The following is a 27,123-nucleotide window of genomic DNA, read 5'->3' on the forward strand; positions in this document are numbered from 1 at the left end:
GTTCATAATATTATGTCAATAGACAAATGTCAAGCTGTCAAGATGGACGTTGCCTAAATACATAATTATTTAGGTATTTGAAAATGATGTTTTGGAAAACTCAAATACTTTGGATCGTCGGGGGTGTTATAAATTTTTAATTTACACTTGTTATTAGATGGTAATTGGTAATTTTCTTAAATGAATATGTATGAATAATAGTTAAATTAAGTACTTTAATTGATGGTAATTTTTATTTTCACCTGTTAAATATCTGGGGAATATGCACCAATAAAATGCATTTGTTTGTGTAGTTTTTTTATTCGAGATAAGTAAGTAGATACTTGTATTATTTTAATTCTTTCTTTTTTAGTTTTATGTATCCTGCAATTTCGTGAAAAACAACTTAAATTAATTGAGCCACACGTAAGTGTTACAAGCGATTAACATACAAATTATTGTTATCACAACCAGCTCCGATAAGTCAAGTAATTAAACGTAAATTAGCCTTCAGGTGAATAGTTAAAAACATCGATGTCACGCGCATGACACATCCCTATAGTTTAAACCATCTTCAGTCTTACGTGCAACGCGCGTGCGCGCGACCGTGTTCGTGAATTTTCAATGGTTTTACGCGCGAACGAAAATTAAACTTATATGGCAGTGGTGAATCGGCCGTTTGGTGTTGTACCCAGTGCCAGAGACGACAGTCGGCAGGCGAGGACTCCTAAACATGGCAGGGTAATATAAGGTTCTTTTTTATGTCCGCGTTAATTGCGCTTAACAAGGTCAAAATAAGAAGTACCACCTAGGTATCATATTAAAGGAAATGAGATCTTTCAATACCATCTTAGTTGATGTTTTACGGTATTGTTTGGAATATCTAAGGAAAATCTATTATTTTTTTAATTAACGCATTCTGTTGTTACGTCGTCGCTTGATTGTTTAGGCGTTTTGTTTATGTTTAGAAAAAGACAAAATACAATATTGTTCTGTTATGTAAGCAGTAACAATGGTTCGTAACCTAAGGCCGTAACATTGTAAATATCTACTGAAGCGATAAAAAATAAACTAGTGAGTTTAGTTATCGGACCCTCAGTAATTTTTTCTCCAAAAATATTTCTTTGATTGTGAATAGTTTACCTTTCCTTACCTTACCTTACCTTAGTCTACCTTCCTTCCTTCCTTTCCTCACCTTAGTCTATCTTGATTTATACTTTGAAGAAGTTTTAGAATTCAAAAGTAATTGTAAAGAAAATACATAAAGGTGAATAGCTAGAAAAATCTTACGAATATTATAAATGTGAAAGTTTGAATATTTGTTACTCCTTCGCAGTGACTGAACTAATTTGAGTGTTCGGAATGAAGATTGAACTAACACAGAACTTGAATTAACACAGGCTACTTTTTATCCTGGATAATCAAAGAGATTCCTTCGGGTTTTTAAAAACCTACGCGGAAAGTCGCGGGCATCATTCAAAATCTTTATAATTCAAGAAACCTTCGTTTTAAACAGACTAGACAAAAAAATAATGAAAGAGAAATTAACGCAATCACTTATTTTAACTAATCATCCCGACTTGAGCAATAATAAAATACCTAAGTATATGAAATTGAGAAATAATACTGCTGACTAATCTTAAATTGGATAATCCTTAAAGAAACTGATGACTGATGCATAAGTAATTATGTTGAAAAAAATAGTTCCAAGAAACAAAAAAAATATAATGTCGAAAATAAATGCTATATTTATATGCGCGAACATGCTCACCGTATTTACTAATTAAGTATATTCAAGTAGTTTTGTATAATACTTAATTTTAGACATCTTCTTGCTTTTAAGACCAGAGTGAATAGGCATCTTTTAGACAAGCACACTTGAGTTTAGACCTCATCATTGCTTTCCATCATTATATTCTAGCGCAAGTTTTCAGAGCAAATAATGAAATTACAAGTGCACCCCACATGGTAGAATATTATTGTAAATTGAAGTATTCAAAAGAAAAGATAAATCTGTATAGAAAAAAGAATGTGGATTCGTCATTGAACATTGTTAGGCTCTATAGGCTTGCTTGTAAACCCGAAACTCTAGTGTAACGTTTAATGATAAAGTTAACTGTTTGTAATATGGACAAGAAACTTCCAAGAAAACATCATTTTGATTTACGCACAGTTAACTTGCACCAAGGCACAGGAGCAAAGGCTTTGTTTAAGGTTCATCAACAGTAAATGAGATTCAAAGAAAGATTGACGTTGGAGTCTTAAGGTGTTGGAATGACGACCTCACACCAGAAAGTGCAGCGTAGGCAAACGCTTCACTAGGTGAACAGAGATTATCAAATCGCAGGTATATAATAGATGTTACACGTTTAAATGCTAGAATCGTAGGGAACTGCTAGTCCAAGTGATCCAAGAACCTCGATAGCTCAACGGTTGAGGAGCGGACTGAATTGCGAAAGGTCGGCGGTTCAAACCCCACCCGTTGCACTATTGTCGTACCCACTCCTGGCACAAGCTTTACGCTTAATTGGAGGGAAAAGGGGAGTATTAGTCATGTTTAACATGGCTAATGTTCTTTAAAAAAAAAAGTGGTGCAAGACTGTGGCGCGAAGAAGTCCCTACTAGAGAACTATGTCGCAGTGGAATCTTCTGCTGTGTGATTCTCTAATGTAAAATAATAATTACATCGGTTGCACTTAGAATGTTTCCTTAGATGTAGCACATTAGCTATTCTATTAATTGCGATTTCCTTAGATGTAGTAGCGCTTCAAGACGAACGAGTGTGACGGATGTAGGAAACGAATTTTTGACATTTATGTATGAAAATTTGCTATTCAGTAGACAAAGACGATGTCGACAAAATATAAATGAAACGAACGTTGATATTATTCCTCTGCTCTATGATAATGAAGCACATCAAGCGTGTATCTGCGCGGAGACCCAGTTTCAGATCAAAAAACGTGTTGCACGTCAAATAGAAAATGAACTTGATTACAGATTGATCGAAAGGAAAATGACAGCTGCACGCGATATCCAAGCATAAAAAATATTCCTGGTACATTCTAAATCGTTTTTGACCGGCCTTTTATTAAAAGCTTTTTATTACTTTGACTTAGTGCCGATTTCACCAATCTCGAGAGATTTTTAACCGAGGAATAAATTAGGCATAGTGACAGTTTTTGTACTAAAACCTGCCAAAATATCAAATTTACTCTCGGATAAGGCTTATTTTACATTGGTGAAATCGACCCTTATTCGTATATTTATCATCATTCCATCTTTGTAACTGATATTTCCTCTACTTCCGATTTTCTGATTGTGATTTGGATGACAGTAGATGATTATTTTGTTATTGAGTGTCTCTAATGATGAAGGTGGAAGGCAGGCATTGCGAATCTGTGATGGAGAATGGTAGAACTATAGGGTAGATACAAACTGAATGAAGTTCGCTTCCAGACAACCTTAACGTTAGGGAGAAAACGAACAAAATATTTGAAAAGTAATTTTTGAAAAATAACGTTTAAACGTTACTTTTCAAAAAAAAACGATGACAAGAGCTTGGTGATGGCAGTGGAAGGTGAAAACTGAGAAGGCAATATATTATAATATTACATTAATATTATTATATAGTGCCTACCTAAAATACTCGTTTTTGAACTTATATAATTTTGTTCTTATGAGTGAACAATTATTTTTAGTACTACATCAAAAACGCTTCGACTTCGAGTTTTATGTTTGCATATATATCAAAATTGTTCCAAATAATGAGAAATTAATTTGAGTTATAAATTCAATTTGATTGGATTATTGAATGACTAGCCTATTGATTTTAGATTTACTTTAAATGGTGAAAGTCGTTGACTTCATATCATTATGTTATTTAGTTAATATTTTCCAACTAGTTAATACTGCGAATTCATCCTCGTGGATTTCGTGGTTTTTAAAATTCCCGTAAGAACTCTGTGATTTTTCGGGATAAACTGTGTCACTGTCCATGTCTTTAACGCTATTCATAAATTACATAGATCGATTGTTCCGTTGTGGAGTGATTGTAGGACTAATAGACATACAAATAACAAATAAACGTACCTACTTTCACGTTATGAAATAGGTTCTAAGTAAAATAAATATTCCTACAGTTCTAATAAAATATTCCTACAAAAGGTAAGAATTTGGACTGAGTGCTAGAGCATTAGATTTTTTAAATAACATTACCGAACTTTTATTTGAACTAACTTCACCCTTGAAATTTTTCTTGGATTCGATTTGATATCAAGCAAGCAAAGCCATTTTCAAATCTTCCAAGGGATATTAAATAAAAGGGTTTAAGTATATTTTCGCTGGGCAGAGCCAGCGGTCGCTAGTATTTCATATTATTTCAGGTTTTTATGACAAGACAATGTGAATGCATGTAAAGATCATAAAATGCATGTAAGGTGGCTGATAAATCACTGTTCTACATTAAAGGGAATCGTGTTCTAAATTGCGTGTTTATGAAAGAATTCTTCGTTTCACCCACAGTGTTTCTGTTACGCTCCAATCCCTCCCATTATGAGAGGTTTTGTTTTGACGTATTATGGTGAAAATAAAGTATGGTATTTTGTCGCGTTTCTAAATTAAAACATGTCGTATTTTGGTGTTCAGTACCTGGTCTATGGTTGATTCTTATTTTGATGCATGGAATATTTTAAAGTCTACCTCCTAAAGAGATCAAAAAGTTATCATTTTGTGTGGTCACTTAATCGATATTTCTTAAGACTTGGAAAGATGAAATTCAGTATTAAAAATTCGCCTTTGAAATGTTTTTTTTTAGAAAAGAATGTTTTTTTAGAAAAGGGTTTTGTTTTTTTAGAAAAGGGTTTTGTTTTATTACTAAGTGTACAAGTAAACAATAACATTGAATAATGAAACACTAATGTTGGAACTCAACAGTTGTTCAAAATCAAACAGAGCGAATGCAAATGATACTCATACCCGGCTGTACGTTAACCGAGCAATGTTTGCTTTGTGACTATGTCTGTGCAAACAAGGCAGAAGTTTTCATAACATTGTCACCAACTACGCTATGAGCAATGCCTACGATTTGTTACACATACCCTGATTGAAGAGTAAACTTATAGTACAGACTTTTAAGCATATTAACGGGTGTTAGCGGATTTAGATATCTAGATACGAAAATAAAAACCTGGCCAAGGGTGAGTCAGACTCGCGCACCGAGGGTTTCGTTCAGTGAAGAAGCAAAACGGTAAGAATCACTAATGTTAACGAAATCACTTCGGTGTCTGTCTGTCGTGTCGGGTAAACCTATAGGGTACTTCCCGTTGACCTAGAATCATGTTTGGCAGGTAACAATATCTTATAGCATAAGTAAAGGAAAAATCCGAAAACCCAGGAATTCGTAGTTAGGTACATCACCTATACTAAAAAAATTAAAGATTTGTTTTCCCGACCAAATAGTTGTACACTGGTAGATCGATTATACTGGTTTGAGATTTCTTATACGATGGTGTGGAACCCTTTCTGTGCTATTACCCGATTCGCACTTGCCCATTTTTTTATGTAATTAATTTTTTTTATGATCCTATATACTTCTGGCCCCGATAGAATTTAATAAGAATTTAATAACACACAATATAAAATTTATCCGAATGTTAGTAATTAGGTACTGATATGAAAAATATACGGAGGTAACGCGTTTGCAAGTTCATTGATTTATTTACTTTGAGTTTGAGTTTTTTCTGCAATATTTTTGTTTAGTAACGTATTTTTTTCTACTACATCCTAGAAAAGATTTACTTGGATCTGCTTCTTTTATTGAATGATTTTAAAAAAGTTTACTGACCTCGCTAATTTGCCACAGATATTTTACAGTTATTTTATATATTTTAGTTATTTTATTTTGGACCTACCAGTTCATTGTTAATTTGGAATGGTTCTAGACTTTTTAAAATAATCTTAATTACATTTGCTTGTAACGACATTCCATTGTTTAGTTTTTCTTCTTTTTTCCGTTTCCTGGTACCCAAAGAGCAAAGACCTGATGATTTCACGGACATTGTGATTCTGGTTTATACTCTCAGCATTGTCCTTTGAATAACAAGAGGATATATGTATTAAAAATTTAATTATTATCATAGTTGTAACTTTTTATATTCGTGTTTTATTTAATTTAAAAAATCTCTAAATACCTATGCACCGAGTATAAAAATGAAAGAATATACTTTTATCGTTCTTACTATAATATGTAAGTACTGTCATAATAGCCGTATGCGTCCTTTAGTTTGAACTGTGCGTTGATAGATCATTCAGTCAGCTAGTCAGTTTTTTCTTTTATATATTTAGAAATACAATTTCTATTGAGATCATCATTTCACAAAGGTCAAGAAATAATATAAAGTAATATTCTGAGACTTAAGTTAAGAGTCCTCTTCAGCTTCATCAAACTCAATAGACGATTTTCATTATAAAGTTATTATTAAACAATATCAGTCTCTTAATTAAGGCTCTTATTGAGCGATTTCAAATTTCCAAGTACCTATTTGCTTTTCTGTTCTTTGAAATAATAATTCTAACTTGGGGTTGGTGAAGACATTTTTCATTTATGAAATAAACAACTGAATTTAATGTGTTGGATATAGTATATTTCATTACAAGTGCGGAAAGGCTGTCATTGCAAAGAGTTCCGACAAACGTCTACCCGAGCCGAGGCGTAGCTGAAGGCGAGGGTTGACAGTCGGAACGAGTTGCAATGACGGTTCCGCACGTGTACTGAACGACTATTTTTAATACAGTTGCGAAAAAATGAAGCAATTTAATAAAATCATAAAAACACAATAAACTCAACTTAATTTAATTTAATTTAAAACAACTTTATTGTTAATAGATATAAAAAACTAGGGTCGAAATTACTCATTTTAGGCAACCAACAACTAAACTCGCAAAGAAAATTTCTGAAAAATGGCGCCAACCGTAGAATATAAGCAGAGTTTTTTTTTCTTCACCCATTCTGGTAGGCAAAGGGAACTATGCCCATACAGCCAAGTCTTCAGTAGAAGTTTTTTATTGATATGAAATGAAAATGAAATTTAATGAGATGAAATGAAATGAAACCTAACCAAACTCATTCAATCAAATCATTAAATCTGATATTGAAACAAATTAGTAGCTTCTTATTAGAAATACGTATTTGCATGAATCATAAAAACTTCTATGAATTTTTTTAGTAAAAACTTCATGGTTGGTTTTTCTTTTTAATATTTTGACAGTTGGGAAAGAAAAAGCACGAGTGCGGGAAAGGTAAAGAAAAAGCACGAGTATGTAATAGCCCAAAGCCCTGCAATACGCCACTTTTTGAGCAACTGTATTAAAATAGTATATTTCATTACAAGTGCGGAAAGGCTGTCATTGCAAAGAGTTCCGACAAATGTCTACCCGAGCCGAGGCGTAGCTGAAGGCGAGGGTTGACAGTCGGAACGAGTTGCAATGACGGTTCCGCACGTGTACTGAACGACTATTTTTAATACAGTTGCGAAAAAATGAAGCAATTTAATAAAATAATAAAAACACAATAAACTCAACTAACTTAATTTAATTTAATTTAAAACCACTTTATTGTTAATAGATATAAAAAACTAGGGTCGAAATTACTCATTTTAGGCAACCAACAACTAAACTCGCAAAGAAAATTTCTGAAAAATGGCGCCAACCGTAGAATATAAGCAGAGTTTTTTTTTTCTTCACCCATTCTGGTAGGCAAAGGGAACTATGCCCATACAGCCAAGTCTTCAGTAGAAGTTTTTTATTGATATGAAATGAAAATGAAATTTAATGAGATGAAATGAAATGAAACCTAACCAAACTCATTCAATCAAATCATTAAATCTGATATTGAAACAAATTAGTAGCTTCTTATTAGAAATACGTATTTGCATGAATCATAAAAACTTTTTTTAGTAAAAACTTCATGGTTGGTTTTTCTTTTTAATATTTTGACAGTTGGGAAAGAAAAAGCACGAGTGCGGGAAAGGTAAAGAAAAAGCACGAGTATGTAATAGCCCACATCCCGAACGCTATACGTCCCTGCAATACGCCACTTTTTGAGCAACTGTATTAAAAATATATTTTCAATGTAATGTATATTGTTGGCAGGTTACTGTTAGTTACTAATAATAATTATACTAACCATGAGTGATTTACTAACTAGGTACATGTTATGGAGTTGCGTCTTCCATCTTTAAAAATTAATCCAGTAGTAGGTATACACACGATTATCGAAATCGGTTCATATCTGATTGAGTTATTATTCAATCGAAGCATTACAAGAAATCAATCGCAGTTTTCTGTTAGTTACTAATAATTATTATACTAACCATGAGTGATTTACTAACTAAATGTTATGGAATTGCGTCTTCCATCTTTAAAAATTAACCCAGTAGGTAGGTATACACACGATTATCGAAATCGGTTTATATCTGATTGAGTTATTATTCAATCTAAGCGTTACAAGAAATCAATCATCAGTCTATTTACATTCAATGCTAATATTATTTTTTCTAAAGCACATAACCACAAATTTTTTTCTTCCTCATTCACCGCTACCTGCCCCCCTGGCCTCAGGTCATGCACCACTCCAAATAATCATTAATTTGATTACCCTGATAGAAAAACTAAATTATTATAGATTAGAGCTTTGCGATGGTTTCAAACGTATGAAGAAATCCACAGATCCTCAAATTCCCTTCAGATTTTCTCCTTCCAAAAAAATTTCTTTTGAAAGGAAGGACGTTTTTTATACTTTTCACCTACCAAATGGGAAAACTGCGAAATACCTATCGGAAAGGAAAAGTTCTCCCTTTTGAAAGAAAACGCTTTTGGAAGGGGAAACTCAGAAAGAAGGACAGGAAATTTCTATGTGCTACTATTTTACTATAACAGTAAACACCCACTCACTAACTTCATAACTAAATGTGAGATAAGATGTTAAAAAATTGGTCAAGTCCGAGTCGGATTCGCATATGAAGGGTTCCGTACCATTGTGTAAGAAATAATACTTTTCAATTTATGATTTTTTTTCATAGCGTCATTTCGAATTTTTTATTTTTTGTTGTTGTAACGGCAATAGAAATACACATTCTGAGAAAACATCAACTCTCTACCTATTACAGTTTACGAGATACAGCCCCCTGACAGACAGATGGACGGACGGGTGGACAGCGGAGGTAAGAGTTCCGTTGGCATCCTTTGGATACGGAACCCTAAAAATAGTTTTGTTAATTACCTTGCTGCTAAATCTAATTTATAAGTAGGTAGAGTAGCTATTTAGCATGAACAATAAAACACATTAAACTCATTAAGATATCACTCTGGTCGCGACTTTCACGTCGAATCACTCTTACGCAAAGTTAGTAAAGTTAGGTAAACTGTTTTGATATTATGTTGAAGATTATGAGTATTTTTTTTATTCATTATAGGCACATGCTAAACCAGAATCACACCTGACGGTAAGTGATGATGTTGCTTAAGACAGGACGCATTTACCTTGACATTCAGTATTCACTCTTGTTTTAAAGATACCCGGATTATAATTGGTAGGAAACTCAGATCGCCGAAGAGTAGGTAGGTACTTATTAAAAACTCTAGCCATGTGTATGCGTAAGAATAATGACACAAAACGTTATAATTATTTTTTAATTATTTTACGTCTATGTATGTATTAAAAGTAGGCACCTATAACGTAGGGTCCCGTAAGTAATATGCTATAGTTGCTGAAATATTTGAATGTCAAAACTTCCTAAATAAAAATGCTGAATGATTTTTAAATACCTATATTCAGTTCAGGCAATGAACCATTTTTTTCTCATAATTTATAATCTGTCGCATTCAAAAATAGCGCATTTTAATCAAGGAACAATGTAAATGGATTTTCACTTTTGAAGATTGTATAACAATGCCAAATTTCAAGTTTACGGCTTTTATAATCTATTTCTATAATAACTGTAATACCTATCTAGATAGTCTGGACAAGACTTTAAAGGTTCCTTGTTGAACCCTAAAATAACAACAAAATAGCCAGTGATCCAATTCGCGCAGAAAGAGGCGAAAAAATTAACTTCAATTCTATACTTAACAAAATTTTAAAATATTCAACCTGTTTTAAATCTTCAATTAACGGAGTCTTTCTGCAAAACTAAGTATAATTATTATAAATTACACTAATTTGGACGTCACTGAAGACAAAACAATACTGAAGTAGGTATTTTGCTCGGAATTATCTTACACTTTGAATCACCTAATTCTTACATTAAGATGAAGTTTTTCTTAATAAACAATTTACCTACTTCCTTTTGCTCACGTGGTTGGCCTTTGACGTACTTACTCATAATAAATAAATAAATAAATTTATTCAATTAAACTCTTACAAATAGGTAGGTACCTATAAAAGGACTTATAAAAGCGCTTACGCAATATTAATTATATCATATTTAAATTCCAAAGGGTTTTAGTTTTCCAAAATATGGATAGTAAAGAATTATGACTGGTCAAGATCCTACTTAATATTATAAACGTGAAAGTTTGTATGTATGGATGTATGTTTGTTATTCATTCACCCAAAACTACTGGACGGATTTGGATAGGTTATATTAACACATATAGGCTACTTTTTATACAATATATTTTATAAATCCCACGGGATTTTTAAAACCTATATCCGCGGAAACGAAGTCGCGGGCATCAGCTAGTATGGTCATAATGCTTGTATGGCTCGTAAGTCAAAAGGCACGTACTAATGCGCTATTAAAATACTTACGTAATTAGAGATAGGTAGTGCTCAGTATGTGATCACGTGTCTTTCAAATGCAATTATTTTAACCGACTTTGATAAAAGTAGTCCATTTTATTTAACTCCGTTTTTTTTTTAAATAAATATAAGCCAAGTTGATTCCCCTTTCCCCTCCAACTAAGTGTTTAGCTTGTGCTAGGAGTAGGTACGACAATAGTACAACGGATGGTGTTTGAACCGGCTACCTTTCAGATTTCAGTCTGCTTCTTTAACCGTTGAACTATTGAAGCTTTGTTACATCTATGTCCCATTTTTAATGCATTTTTTACCCCAGACCCAAAAAGAGGGGTGTTATAAGTTTGACGTGTGTAGGTATCTGTGTATCTGTCTGTGGCATCGTAGCTCCTAAACTAATGAACCGATTTTAATTTAGTTTTTTTTTTGTTTGAAAGGTGGCTTGATCGAAAGTGTTCTTAGCTATAATCCAAGAAAATCGGTTCAGCCGTTTGAACGTTATCAGCTCTTTTCTAGTTACTGTAACCTTCACTTGTCGGGGGTGTTATAAATTTTTAATTTACACTTGTAATTAAGTGGAATCCACAATCTTTTGGGAACAATACTCAATTGAATCAATAGCAATCTCTGACTATGTTGTAATATTTATTTTTCTTTTTGTCTTTAGTTTTGGTAAGTTTTTTCCTACGTCCAAAATTCGAAGCCTCTTCGATCATTGCTTGAATATTACTTGAATTAAACCAATGCAGTAAATGATTATTGAATAAAATATACCTAATGCTGATGTTAGTATATTCATTTCATTATTATAAAATTAAGTTCTCAAATATGACTGAAGTCTTTTATGAAAAAAAAATTATCTATCTATGTCTCGACTCTCGGCAGAGTAGGAATTGTTAAAGTTATGAACACCAATATTTATATTCTACCTAAAACTAACCACTAACTTATAACGGCTCTACGATTTATAAACATGCTCTACTTTTTAATATTCGATCATAAATTCGTTTCACTAAATTACTTACAAATTAAGTGCTAATTGTAGTTTTTAAACGCGCTCTAAATTTAACAGTCGTGTGGTTATTTATCACAATTTTACTTTTAGTTGAACGTCTTGAAGTGAATGCAGCGAACGTGATTTTATTCCGCTACGTGGAACGAAATCATCATCGTCATCATCTCATCACCGGCTTACTACTGAACACGGGTCTAGTATCAGAATGAGAAGGAATTGGCCATAGTCTACCACGCTGGTCAAGTGTGGACTGGCAGATCACACACCTTTGAAAGCATTAGGAGAACTCTCAGGAATGCATGTTTCGTCATGATGTTTTCCTTGACTGTTAAAGCAAGTGATGCGTGCTCAACATCGACCTCCCGAATATGACGCCGACGCGACGCCGTCACTAGGATATCTGCTTTTTTATTGAAAATATTAGTGTAAAATTTAAAGCAAGCCTCTTCCAATTTTTGTACAAATCATGCCCGCGTGGAATGGTGCCAAGAATACCGGCTGTGTTTCCGCGCGGGTCAGCCAGGCTGATCCGTTGCGCAAAAAATTTCGTCGCAGTGAAATGTCTCGTAAAAATTTTCAGCACTAACACTGCTTGGCCCCAGAATCTCCACGGCAAACGGAACAAAAATGTAACTCTCTATAAGGGAGGCATACCTACTTGCGCATACATATTTTTCTGCGGTTCCCGGTTTTGATGCTGTCTCCAAGATTGTCACTAAGCCAATTTCTCAACGCACGTTGTGTCTCACATTAGCGCCCGTCCCCGTTCCCAGGGAACCAGCGTCAAGCCATTAGGTCTCTTGCCATCATCATTTTTTAATTAATAAAAAAAACATTTCGACAAATTGAAAACCTCCTCCTTTTTTGAAGTCGGTTAAAAATATTGTAAGTATTTTAAATAATTAATCCTTTTTTCCAGACAGTCAGACGGATATTCGACGTATTCAAGACACAAATATGCACAATAGCCATATCATTCACGCTCTTCAACTCAGTCCGGCTGCCACGAGAGGCGTTCAAGTATGGAGACATCCCGTACTTGGTCATCTATTCATTCTGGTTGCTCGTGGTTGCGCTACCAACGACGCTGCTGCAGCTGGCGATCGGTCAACTCAGCCACCAAGACCCGGTTGGAGTGTGGAGAGCCGTACCTATATTAAGAGGTTAGTATTCTATAGCCATAATATCTTTCACCTTCAAATAGGTGCGACCTCCCACGATGACTGCGAAATCCCATACTTGGTCATCTATCTGCTGGTGGTTGCTTTTGGTTCTTGCTGATGGTTGCTAAGCTACCGATGACGTTTATGCCGGCTGCAACTCAGTCCAGTCACCGTATTACGAAATAACAGAATGTTGTGGTGGGATTTATAAAAAACAGCAGTTAGAATATGTCTACGATTTCGTTCACGTGAATTAATGTTTTTAATTTCGTGGAAACTCTGGCGAATTCCTGAAAGTCCGGTGGCAAATTATCCGGGATAAAAAGTACCTATTCTTTGTCCATCTCCAGGATTCAACCTTAACCTGTATTTTCAAGATCAGGTCAGCCGTTGAGCCGTGATAGAGTAAACGATAGACAGACATACTTTTGCATTTATACTATTAAAGTATTATACGTATAGAATAGATGTAGGTATGTATATGGATTAGTGGCCGAGGTATAGTTTTTGACCTTAATATTGCTAAAATTGATAATGTTTGCTTGCAGGAGTGGGCCACCTGAAAATCCTTACGTCATACCTATGCTGTATCTACAGCATGGTCTACATAGCACTGTCCGCCGCGTACATGATCTGGATCGGAAAAGGCACCTTCCCATTGAAGGACTGTACAAAAGTACACATGACTCCGGTAAGGATGTAATACTACGTCATGTTATTAAGTCCTTGTACATCTCCCGAGCAAGAGGGCGTTCACAGTGTTGTCCTACCTGGATCAGTTTTCAGTCATACCTTGGAAGTAGTTCCCCATCATGGTTATCATCGTAACCTCCACCATTGTGCTTAGAAGACCTTACAGTACCCGGTAAGAAATATTGTATAGGATTTCGGCTTCGTAGAGCGTTGTCTTTGTCACTCATACCTAAACATGACGTTTTGTCGGTCTCAATAACAGAGACAACGAAACCGCTATCTCTTTCTAAAGGTCGATGTATTAGTATTTCCAGCCGGGTACTGTAGGTTGGAAGACTGCAGATGACATCAAACGAATCGCAGGGAGCGGCTAATGGCTTCAGGCGGCGCAAGACCGTGGCATGTCGAAGTCCCTACGAGAGACCTATGTCCAGCAGTGGACCTCTATCGGTGATAATGATGATAATGATCTTACCAGTTACAGTAGAGTAAAGTTGAGTTCAAAGAAAAACAATAGCATGTCTCGTCATGGCTATGCGCAAACGCATGTTGAGCGTGTTAGTAAATAAAACAAATAGTGTAGACTTTTTACTATACGTCAGGACTGTAACTAATAGCAACAGTCAACAAAAAATGAGCCAAGTTCGAATTAGGCTTCATTCTTTTAGGGTGCCGGACATATTTATTATGAACATCATATTTTGGGTGCATGAAATATTTCTTTTCCGAGCTAGAACATCGCAATAAACCGTTAATGAAAAACTCAAAAAATGTTCGTTTGTTTTAGTCACATAACTTACAAACTATTTTGTAAATTATTATTTTCAGTGGTTTTTATTTAAATACAGTATATTATGGTACATAATATAGCGAAATTTCATATTCCTAACTAGTTTAGTTTTTGAGACAGCCTCGTCACAAAAATGGTCTAAAACTGACAACTTTGATAACCCGCATTTCCTCATTTTTAAAGATAAAAAATAAAAATTACATAAAATATTTGTACTCTCAATGAGTTTTAAACAGTGATATCTCACGTGTTAGGATAAGAATTTTTTTTCCGGCTCCTTTTTCATGTATATGCCCCCTTGAAAAATAATCTAATTGAATTTTTAATTCAATATTTGGGTTTGGGTCAACGTTTTACACCAAATACCAAATTTTTAGGTTTGAATTTCATTTCGTCTAAGTACGAGTTAGAGACCTGTGACATGATTCGGACAGACAGACGGACGAACAGACAGACAGACAGCAGAGTGACATTAATAGGGCTCCGTTTTTAACATTTGGGTACGGAACGCTAAAATGTAGACATAGACAAGGTAGACTTACGTCTTGGTTGCAGGTAACTGAGCACCGGTGCTCATGAACATAATAAATATTTATTGTCTGGTTTATCTTGATGTTATAATAGATAGCTAAGAAAAAACTTTTTTTTCTAAATCAACTAATTAATAAGTAGACAAGATACATATTGGTTGGCAAGTGAGCATCGGCGCTTATGACTTTATTATTTAATTTTCTGGTTTATGTTGATGTTATAGATGGCCAAGCAGAATTTTTTCTAAATCGGTCAATTAAAAATCAGGTAATATTAAACTGAACAAAATTTCATATCATCATCATCAACCGATATACGTCCACGTCCATAGATCTCTTATAGGTGCTTTCACATGCCACAGTCTTACGCCGCCTAAATCGAGCGGCTCCCTATGACTCGTTTAATGTCGTCCGTTTACCTAATGGGGGACCAACCAACCACCAACCTACCAACGCTGCGTTTTCCGGTGCAAGGTCACCGTTCTAGAATTTTGGGACCCCAACATCCACCGGTTTCAAACTTTGTGCCTGCCCATTACCACTTCAGCTTCACAACCAGTTGAGCTATGTCGGTTACTCTGATATAATTAATGTAAAAGTGTGTCTGTTTGTCTATCTGTTACCTTAGACAAAGTGGGGTACAGAGATGGCTTCTATCCTGAAGATGGTTATCGGTTTTAACCCACAAAATTAAACGTTACCTAAAAAAAAAAAGTAAAAAAGCTGTGATAGCCTAGTGGTTAGAACGTCCGCCTACTAATCGGAGGTCGGGGGTTCGATCCCGGGCACGCACCACTAACTTTTCAGTTATGTGCGTTTTAAGCAATTAAATATCACTTGCTTGAACGGTGAAGGAAAACATCGTGAGGAAACCTGCATGCCTGAGAGTTCTCCATGTTCTCAAAGGTGTGTGAAGTCTGCCAACCCGCATTGGGCCAGCGTGGCAGACTATGGCCTAAACCCTTCTCATTCTGAGAGGAGACCCGTACTCAGTAGTGGGGCGGAAATGGGTTGATCATACAGGGGATATTTAAAAACCTAAATCCACTCGATTTAGTAGTATTTCTAGTAGGTATGTGTTTGAATAGATTAAATGACGACTTTATTATCTATGTACAGAATTAGGTATAGTAATATATGTAATAAGATAATAACTGATAATTCTATAAAATAAACTTAAATCTAAAATATTAAAACTAAAAAAAAAACTAAAATTAATTAAATTATTTCAAAACCTCATCGAGACCACCGCAGCGAGGCATTGTAGGTACCCAAGATCTTGGCAGCATTACCCCTCTGGAAGTAAATAAATTATTTTCATTATTTTCCTTATTTTAACAGGAATTACAAGCTTTAAATGCAACTGATGTAAGTCCGTAATTAATGTGTGTAGTGTTGCTTAGTTTTTAATTAAAATAGATGTAGCGCTACATTTTCAAACAAACGTAAATTGCATTTTCGCAGTTATGTTTTTCATATTATTATTATAATAATTTCCTTTGAGGTTTTCAAAGTTGCAGTGGAATTTTGTTTCGGAAATATCACACTATCACACTAATATTATAAAGGCGAAAGTTTGTATGTGTGTGTGTATATTTGTTACTCCTTCACGCAAAAACTACTGAACGGATCGGGCTGAAATTTAGAATAGACATAAATTATATCCTGGATTAGCACATAGGCTACTTTTTATCCCGGAAAATCGAAGAGTTCCCACGGGATTTTTAAAAAACCTACATCCACGCGAACGAAGTCGCGGGCATCAGCTAGTTATCTCATACAGTTTTATAGTTGCAAAGGAAATGACTGGTTTTATTTATTGGGGTATCCGCCTAAGACTGACAAAGACCCTGACATTCCATAGCTGAAGGAAAACTCTTACCAGGACAAGATGCACTTTAGGCAAACTTAAGAGTTTCCACCGCAACATCAGTTTAAGGGTCTGGCTGATGAGAGTGGTAGAGCCAGAAACAGGAGATAAGAAAGCTCAAATCAGGTAGCGCTATGCTTGAAATGGAACGTATTTTACCAAGCCCTCATTTTCACAGGTAGACTCGCTTTTGTCCAGGTGCGGTCATCGAAATTGAAACAACAAAATTTAAAAAATATATAATTTATAGAAGCCCCTTGCAACAATTTTTATTCATTTTATTCTAGATTCATATTTAAAACTTCATGCATTATTTTGTGTGGTGTGTTATTGTATTTTAAAATGTACGTGCTCCAAACCTCATGTAATTCAGTAATTGGTCTGTGTGAAGTTGTTTGGTTTTTAATTAATACAAATGTAGGTACTGCTACATTTTATGGATAAAAAGCCCAAATACATATTTTTATGGCTATTCTACCATATTTTTAGGGTTCCGTATCAAATGATAAAAATAGAACCCTTATGCTGCGATCTTCTCCGTCCATCTGTCCGTCCATCCGTCTATCACAGTAAATTATTTCAGTAACTATTAAAGCTATCGACATGAAATTTGGAGTAGTTGTAGGTATATAATAGTGATCCAACATCATTGGAATCATGTTTTCAAAAAACATCGAAATTCAATTCGAAAACATAGTTTCGTTTGTGATTGGTTGGTAACTCAAAACGGTTAAAGCCCACTGAGATTGTTGTCTCTGTCATTTTACATAACAGAGAGAGCCTTACACTAACTTCTTTCCTTGGAAAGAGTAGGAAGGAATAGCATTCGCGTGACTAAAGTAAATCTTTTAATGTCAGAATCATGGAAATCGGTCTACGCGTTTAGTCTAGATAGAGTGCCACAAATGAACGAACAAACATAATATTATATAGACTGACTAGAGGATGCCCGCGACTTCATCCGCGTGGATTTAGGTTTTTTAAGATCTCGTGGGAACTGTTTGATTTTCCGGGATAGAAAGTAGCGTATGTCCGTCCCCGGGATATAAGCTAACCCTGTACCAAATTTCGTCAGAATCGGTTAAACTGTTGGGCCGTGAAAAGACAGACACACAGACACACTTTCGTATTTATAATATTATTATGGATGAACACATAACCACTACTTTGCGTTACGCAGTGGGGTAAAATTGGTAAAATGGAATTTTGTGGAACATCTTTGTCTCTAGGAATAATTATTATGACAACTCTACTATCAATCATGGTTTGTTTTATGATCAAATTTACTTTTTATGATTAAATTTTTTGTTCATTTTCAGAATGGCTACGAAAACAAAATGAATGCATCTGAATGTTTTAAGTAAGTATTAATTAATATTTTTCCGAACATCGTAAATATTGAAACTGTAAAGGCCAACGTATACAAGTAGAGTTGAGTGGAGGTGAATCTTTTTGATTACAACTCACACTCGACTTTATGCACTTTTGGTGTTGAAATTGATATAGACTGTACTGACTTAGTGAAAACAAAACATGTAAGAGAAGAACGCGCGACGCGCTCGGAGACATCTGAATTGGCTGCGTGCCACCATTTTTGAGCAAAAGTAAATAAAGTTCAGTTTTAAATTGTTATCAAGACAGACATCGCGCTTCAGCTCCACTCCACTCTGCTAGTGTGTATTGCGCTTAATCGTTTGTTAAAATACCGTTATTAAATTAATTTTAGTTTCCCATAATTTTGTCCGAATACCAAAAGCTTACATTATTTCGTAAAATACTCGAACTTCGATAATATTTTCAGTTTTAAATAAACTACCTACCTATGTTATTAGTTTTTTAATACAAAATAGTTTTAACATTATTTGAGTACCTTTCATAGTAATATTCTGTACTGGAACGGAATTCATTTTCCATGATTTCCAACAAAAATATTATTCGAATGGAAAAATAATATTCTTATTTTATCAATCACGGACTCTGCTACGCTTTTTTCACAATGATATTTCGTTGTATGCCATAACCTATTTGGACAGCCCTAAAATTTTATAGTGCAGGTACAGTAAGCTATTTAATGCTGCAAAACATTTAAAACTCCACTTAAATTTCAACTCAATGACAAGATGAATATAACCGATTTTGGCTTGAATTATTTCTGTCAGACATTTATGTGTATAAATAATAATTTATATATAAAGAAACAGTAATTGGAATAAAACCCTCGTCATATAATATGCGGACGCTTTTTGCCACTATAGGAACTATTAAATTAAACACGCGTATTTTATTGCCATTCTTCAAAATAATAAATAAAATTAACAGTACCTATTTAAAGTTCCTATTGCTAGGTGTAAAATTGTTTATTCACGGTAAAATACGAGAGGATTTCTTGCCATACAAGCACACAGAGATACAATTTGTATATTTAAATTATATAAATAAAGTTTAAAATGCTGATATTTTTAGTACTTCAATGCTTTGCAGCTTTGCCTCTCACCGCTGTACCATCTCAGTGTGAATTAATCCGAAAAACTTCTATATCTTAATACGAATGATGACTTCAACCGCAACCGAAACGCATTTTGTGTGGAATGCTTTAAAGTTTTGATCATACACAACGCGTGACGGTAGCGGAGCGGCTCCAAAGAAGCTCTTAGAAGTTGTCATAGAAGAAATTGTATGCAGGCGTTTACACAGTCTTGAATATGTATCCGTATTGTTTCGTTTTATACAGCAGCTGTTGCTTGTTTAATTTTTTTTATCACGATCACCTAGGACGACGGATAAAATTACAATCTATGTGTCTATAATTTATTGACAAAAAGGCTATACAAATTTTGACAATCTTATGACTTATCGACAAATTACAGATAGTGTATTTATTATCCGTGAGTCCAGCTTGTTGATTGATCACAATATTCATCCCAGTAAAATGCAGATAACAAATCGTCACTCAAATATTGCTATCCAAAAATGGTGTTAGAATTGAGTGGAGTTGACGCGTCGCTGCAGCCTAAACACTATCAGTGCGACAACACTTGCTTGCTTTTGCAACACTTTTTCGATGCAAAAGCGAGAGGAATATAGTAACGCGTTGCTGCTCTGGTTGTGCTTAGGCTGGTGCAGTCACACGTGTATGATGTTGTCCGTGCTATTGCAGCATCGCGTCGTGTTTGACCACGGCTTAAAATATATCACATTAACAATTTCAGCTCGACGTTTTTGGCGCCATTCACCGAACAGCCACAGTATCTCGGCGTAATGGCGATTTTAATATTCGTTTTATGGTTCTTTGTGCCCATTATGTAAGTATTAATTTCACTATAGCACCATTTTCATAAACAGTGGCTGGCAGTGTATTTTGTTTCCATTTTAATGTTTATAATTAGTGTCAGGGAAACTGTTTCATGGTTTAAATGCAGTGTTTCATTGGTTAAATTAGCTTATCATGGTGGACAAGGTTTGCTGAATTCATTTAGTCTGATTAAAAATGCTTAGAGTGCATTCACACTAGTCAAGTAGACGTAACAAGGTTTATTACTTCATTCAACTTTTATGAATAAACTGGCTTGTTCAATCGTTAAAATTTCCTTAATCATACTAATAAATTATTTATACGAAAGTGTTTTAGAATAATATTAGGTTCTTTATTTAACGCAGACCTCCGCTGGTAAGGGATTGTAACGCAGTCTTTAGATAAACTAAATTCAGGCAGATCAAGTCACAGATTCAGCCCAGACTATACAATGAATAGGCTTTGAGACAAATTGCTCGATATACAGAACACCGTTGAGCTAACATGTCTTTACATCGCATGAGATAAACGACATTCATCCCCGGCTATATGTCTTTGCAAGGGGATACCTAAAATCAATTTATTAGACATCAGAAGTGTAGACTGTAGACATGCATAGAATAGGGATATGTTACATCATAGATTAGAGTTTTTTTTTTTAAATATTAGGCATGCTAATCATGACTAATACTCCCCTTTCCCCTCCAATTAAGCGTAAAGTTTGTGCCAGGAGTGGGTACGCCGTACGACAATAGTGCAACTGATGGGGTTTGAACCGCCGACCTTTCAGAATTTAGTCCGCTCCTCAACTGTTAAATATTACACATGTCGTCTAATGGTCCCGTAAGAAGCCCAATTATCTTGACTATGATTTTCAGTGATAATAAACTTGCATTTCGCGAATCTGTGTGGTAAAAGATATTCATTGTGGCTAGCTTAGCTTAAACTTTAATGGCTTTTCCTAAGAAAACTCATAGTTTTATTTTTTAAATAGAGAAACAATTACCATAATGTCAGTAGTAGCACGTAATAACTTAATTACAATATTTTTCCAATAGATCTTGTCCTCATATGAGTGTTTGTCTCAGGTTTTTGTTTCATCTCCAAAACCCACAATACATTGTTTCGAATTTTGGTACATCTACAAGTTTAGTGTGTAGGTATAATAGAGATTAAGTATTTAGTAGGTACCTCTATTTACCATTCTGTGTGCTTAGTATGAGATTTTTCATCTCACAAACGTTTTAGAATTCAAGCATCGAAACAAAAGTGTAGTTTAAGTTATACTTCATTAAGGGCTTGTTTCACAATCGCCATATAAACTTTATCAGAACTGATAAATTTATCATTTTGATAGATTCCCAATACAAAAACTGTCATACTCATAATATAAAATGTATTTATTAGGTAAAGTTTATCCGGCTGTTGTGAAACAGGCCCTTTAAGTTTAAAATTATCCAATACTTAGATACCACCGATCTTAATTTCGCTAGTTTTTCTTTCCAACTGAGTGTTTTCTGTAGTTGTATGGATGAACTTGAGCTTATAAACTAGGCAATTAATGTCAAAACTTGAATGCTGTAGGGTTGCAAATTTCGATGCTCGAATTCTATCGTCGTTGTGAGACGTAAAGTCCTTACTAAGCCTACTGTGTGATAAATTGCGTAGTGAGCAGACTACTGTAGACACCGATATGTCACTTCAGCGTCGGTCTACCGACGACTGACAGATAGATGCGTCGGCCTATGATAGCTCCCGTTCATATATGTTCAGGCATGCATCCATTTATCAGACAGACAGATGGTTTACATTTCGATACATTGAAACAGGATATGGAAATAATATCTGCTCGTTGTATCAATAAAAAGCTTCCGGCTGTATTCGAAAAAATGTTTACTCTCTATTTTACAGTGTAGAGTTTGTAGACATGTGTCTGCCAAAATTACTTAAAAACAAAATTTACTACTTGAACCTTAATTATTTTTGATTTGTTATGTGTACTTATAACTAAAATATGGTTAAGCACTTTTTTCTTTATTTAATAACAAGCCAATTGTCATAATATAATAATAATAGATGATGCCCGCGTGAAAAGCTATAGCCGTGAAAAGGTAGCAGACAAACAGACACACTTTCGCATTAATTATATTAGTATGGATTATGATTAAAAACACAATGTAAAATAACTGTTTATTGTGTAAATCCAACACATTATTAAAGCATATGATATATATATTATATATACTATTTAAGTATATTGAATAGTACCTACTACGAGTATATTGACAAGCTTCATAAATTCCTTATTTACCATTTAAATACGAAACGAAAATAAGTTTATTAAAGCCGGTAATCGTATTAAAACTACTTATTTTAAAACATCAGCAAATATTCACCAACAGTAAAATATGTGGCTGAAGGATTACAATTTCAATACCACATTCCGTTTGCGCTCCATTTAATATTTCCTCTTTAACAAAAGGTCGATTCATTATTTTATAATCCCCAACAGTTTTAGTTCAATTGGCCACTAATAGAGCAACCCTTAAAATAGCTTCATTAACTATTTCGGACAAAAGACTTAAATGCCTTAATGAGACACTCATTTCGATCTCTGCTCCCTGATTATAACCAAATTGGCCTTATGGCTGACTAAAACTACCCATTATATTTATCTTCTTATAATTACTTATTTAACTGTTACAAAATGGACGTCGATTACTTTTTTAATCAGACTAAAACTCAATAATATAGTAAAATAATTATAAGCTTTGTTATTTCAATTATATCACAATACACAACAATAACACAATAAGCAGGCTTTGTTAACACCAAGCTTTATATTGGTCCAATAAAGAAAACAGTTTTTGCATCACATCATAAACCATTGTTAAACTTTAATTCTACATCTATGGCTAAACCTTGTGAATCCACTTTTAGAAACTTTACATTCTGTATCAATTTACTAGGTGCACCATCAACTTTTACATCTCTAAGCGCTGTAAATTCTTCTCTCTAATTACTATGTCGTTCTTTTTCAGGTTATACCGCCTTCACAAAAGCCTCAGGATATCCCTGGTCATATTAGCTCCAATCATTATTATAGTTGCCATAATCTTAACCATATTTTTATCAGACGTAAACATATTATCAAACATGCTTGAAACCTGCGAGCATTGGATGCCATTGTCACAACCGTATATTTGGCACAGCACGCTTGTACAAGCGTTATTGTCAACCCAAATAGTTAGTGGATATTTAATTAGTGCTGGAGGATCTTTATACAGACACTCCGATGTCAGATGGTAAGTTAAATTCCTATTTGAGAATTTCTTTTTCATTTGAACTTTCTGCATCTGTTCTTATCTACAATCTGCAATTATTGTAATAATATTCCTGCTAGTTACTGTAGTCGTTGTTGTCATCAACCGATATGCATTCACTGCTGGACTCTTAGAGTACTTCGACAAACCGCAGTCTTGCGCTACATGTTTGTATCCAGTGGCTCCCTGCGACTTGTTAACCCCCAACCCAAAAAGAAGGGTGTTGTAAGTTTGACGTGTGTATCATTGTATCTGTCTGTGGCATCGTAGCTCCTTAACTAATGAATCGAATTTAATTTAGTTTTTTATTTTGTTTGAAAGGTGGCTTGATCGAGAGTGTTTTTACTTATAATCCAAGAAAATCGGTTCAGCCGTTTGAAAGTTATCAGCTCTTTTCTAGTTACTGTAACCTTCACTTGTCGGGGGTGTTATAAATTTTTAATTTACACTTTTTATTTTGGAACAAGATGACAATTTAATGTTATGACATTTAAAACTTGTGCATTAATGTTATTTAATTAAATATAATCTTTGATTATATTTGGATCAAGTTATTGGTATAAAAATAGCAACATCTCAGTCTTCAATTTTACAAGATGCTTGCTCATTTTCTTTATCGTATGTTATGGCATTTAGTTTTAATTCTATTATTTTAATAAATCAAGTGTCGATTATAAACCTATAACTTGATTCTGATCTTTTTCAGGACATCAACATTTGTAACAATAACAAATTTACTGTCAGGATGGCTGTCTGTATTCTTGTGGCAGTCAATAGGAGGCGCAGGAGACAAAGATACTAGTTTTATTGCAATACTAGTTTTAATATATCAGTCTTCCGTATCAGAGAAGAGATCAAAGGAGTGGCCGCTACTGGCCTTCGCGTTGGTGTTGGTATCAGGCATTATTACTGTGGTATGTATTTTTAATTTCCCAATATTATTTATCTACGCATATTTCAAACCTCTATTTTACCCTCAGGGGTTGAATTTTTACCCGACACCGGCAAAGCTGAAAGGAAGGGTTATGATTTTACCAGTCTATGTATGTATGTATGTATGTGTGTATGTATTCATATTCTGTGTGTTCCACGCTAGCGGCTAAACTACTGGGCCGATTTTGATGAATGAGGTGTTGTAAAGGCCCTGGTGATATAGGCTATGTTTTATACGAAAAAACTCGGCCTGACGAATGTTACATCAAAAAAAGTGAGGGTCTTCAATTTTTTTTAATTGCTAATATTTAACTTAATTTATACATCAAATATTATGATGGAATGCTTCTATCTAACGAAATAGACCGATGGTAAAACTTGATTGCGATATAAAATTAAAGAAATAATGAACCAAACTATAGACTGATAGAGCTACAGCTCAAATAATTCAAGAGTTTAGTGAACTAACCTAAAAAATCTGTAATGTTGAATTTACAGGATATTTTTAAGTTTTTACTTGCAAAAATGCATTCTTTAAGTAAATAACTCCGGATAAACAGTATTCATGAGATTATTTTGTGCCAGCTGCAACCATGCTCGGTTAGCTTATTAAAATTTGCATATAATCTGAACCTCCTGCCAACTCAATTACTATCCAATTTTATACGATTGAAATAAAATTATCAACTTTGCGAATCGGAATAAAAGGGGGATATTATTTAAAAATTATATTTTATTCAAGTCGACTTTTAATATTCAAATGAATTAATTATTCACCACCCAAATGCGAAATGAATTTGTTTTTTGTTTGTTGGTTTGTCCTTCAATCACGCCACAACTGATGGTGCGGCATGGATTTACTTTACATGGAGAATAGCGTAGGCTACTTTTTGTCCCGGAAACATGGACCTATAAAACCGGAAAATCAAAAAGTTCCCACGAGATCTACGCCTCATCTTGGACTAAACCCCTCCAAAAAAGAAAAAGAAAAAAAGATCTACACCTAAATTCACACAGACAAAGTCATGGACATCCGTTAGTAGAATTATATTTCAGTGCAATATTTATTATGCTCTATATAAGCGTAGCTCGGTCACCTTTGTATTGCTTATTAATTTCATGTTTATTTTATTCCTCTGGGAAACTGCATTAATTGGGTATTTATCTAATTAGCACTATTCCCACTGCGCATAAATATTTGAGAAGCACTATTATAGGTAATGTTAGTAAATTAAGCACTATTATACGTAGCTAGATGATACCCGGGACATTGTCCGTGTGCATGGTCCTTTTTTTACCAAGATGTAGGGTTTGTAGAATCAGAGCTTGTAGTAGAGTGATTTGTTATTTATTGTTATAAATGTGATATAGTCAAGAACATTTAAAAGCTATATTACTTTGGACTTGGGATAGGTCTCATGGCCAGCACAAATCTAAGCTCAGCTAGGGACTTGGCTCTACTAGAGATCTCATAACTTTTTAACAGTGAAAACATTATGAACTTGTGAGTCTTGGCTATCTTTTTACATGAAATGTTTTTGGTGGGATAATATTAGTCTTGATAATAAATAATTGTTTTTAACCCCCGACCCAAAAAGAGGGGTGTTATAAGTTTGACGTGTGTATCTGTGTATCTGTGTATCTGTGTATCTGTGTATCTGTGTATCTGTGTATCTGTGTATCTGTGTATCTGTCTGTGGCCTCGTAGCGCCTAAACGAATGAACCGATTTTAATTTAGTTTTTTTTGTTTGAAAGGTGGCTTGATCGAGAGTGTTCTTAGCTATAATCCAAAAAAATTGGTTCAGCCGTTTGGAAGTTATCAGCTCTTTTCTGGTTTTCTTATTACTTTTATCCCAGGACCACCAGAGGTTACGTATTTTCTGACACAGGAAATATGTACGATTGAGTAGTGTTAGTAAGTACTAAGAAAGCATGCCTAGCCTACGTGCTAGCTTGCTTAGACGGCCAATTTTCAGGTATCTGATAATCAAGGTACATAAAACCATTACTTACCTCACGATTACCTGATACCTGATAACCTGATACCTGATAATTGGCCGTCTAAGCAAGCTAGCAGGTCTGTAGGCATGCGTTCTTAATACATACTAACACTACTCAATCGTCCACATTTCGTTCGTCAGAAAATATGTGACGGCTGGTGGCCCTGGGATCTTTCACTATTGTAACAGAGGTTCATAATATTATGTCAATTGGCAAATGTCAAGCTGTCAAGATGGACGTTGCTTAGATACATAATTATTTATTTGAAAATAATGTTTTGGAAAACTCCGATACTTTGGATCGTAGGCGCGGAGTTTCTAATTTATAAAATATTATAATCACAGTTAAACGAGAAAACATCAATTCAATTATAATATACAACAGTCAACCAAAGGCCACGAACAATCAACCCAAACCCAAACCATAGTCAAACTATTTTTAGGGTTCAGTAGGTATCTGTAGAAAAAAAAAGATGTTGAAGCCTCGACTGTTGTAGTCGCGTAGGTGTGCATGGCACCATTAAATATCGTAGGAGGCGATGACCCTCCGCGCGGCTGAGGTTCCCGCATCCTAGTCGCTTTGTCGCGCAGGTTTGGATGATGCATTAGGCGCATCTTCTTTATATTTTATCTGCTTGAACTCAGCTTATTTACTTTGACAAAATACGTTTAAAATTCATCATCATCAGGATCAACCCATCGCCGGCTCACTACTGAGCACAAGTCTCCTCTCAGAATG

The 27,123-nt window shown here is 34.6% G+C and overlaps 1 protein-coding gene across 4 annotated transcripts in view; it reads left to right on the forward strand.

The window, feature by feature from the left end:
• LOC123869708 (sodium- and chloride-dependent GABA transporter 1-like) overlaps positions 1 to 27,123 on the forward strand; it is a 67,080-nt gene that overhangs the window by 35,034 nt on the left and 4,923 nt on the right. The window contains exons 1-7 of one of the 4 annotated variants that reach the window (XM_045912697.1): positions 565 to 720; positions 12,709 to 12,952; positions 13,501 to 13,643; positions 18,155 to 18,195; positions 20,045 to 20,137; positions 23,169 to 23,432; positions 24,157 to 24,364. In XM_045912697.1, the coding sequence (XP_045768653.1) occupies positions 637 to 720; positions 12,709 to 12,952; positions 13,501 to 13,643; positions 18,155 to 18,195; positions 20,045 to 20,137; positions 23,169 to 23,432; positions 24,157 to 24,364 (1,077 nt within the window). In that variant the 5' untranslated portion in view covers positions 565 to 636. Of the gene's footprint in view, positions 1 to 564; positions 721 to 12,708; positions 12,953 to 13,500; positions 13,644 to 18,154; positions 18,196 to 20,044; positions 20,138 to 23,168; positions 23,433 to 24,156; positions 24,365 to 27,123 lie in introns of those variants that run through there. The other 3 variants (XM_045912700.1, XM_045912699.1, XM_045912698.1) reach the window with 3 other exon arrangements.

The sequence above is a fragment of the Maniola jurtina genome, chromosome 11 (genome assembly GCF_905333055.1).
Source record: "Maniola jurtina chromosome 11, ilManJurt1.1, whole genome shotgun sequence".
Lineage (NCBI taxonomy): Eukaryota > Metazoa > Arthropoda > Insecta > Lepidoptera > Nymphalidae > Maniola > Maniola jurtina.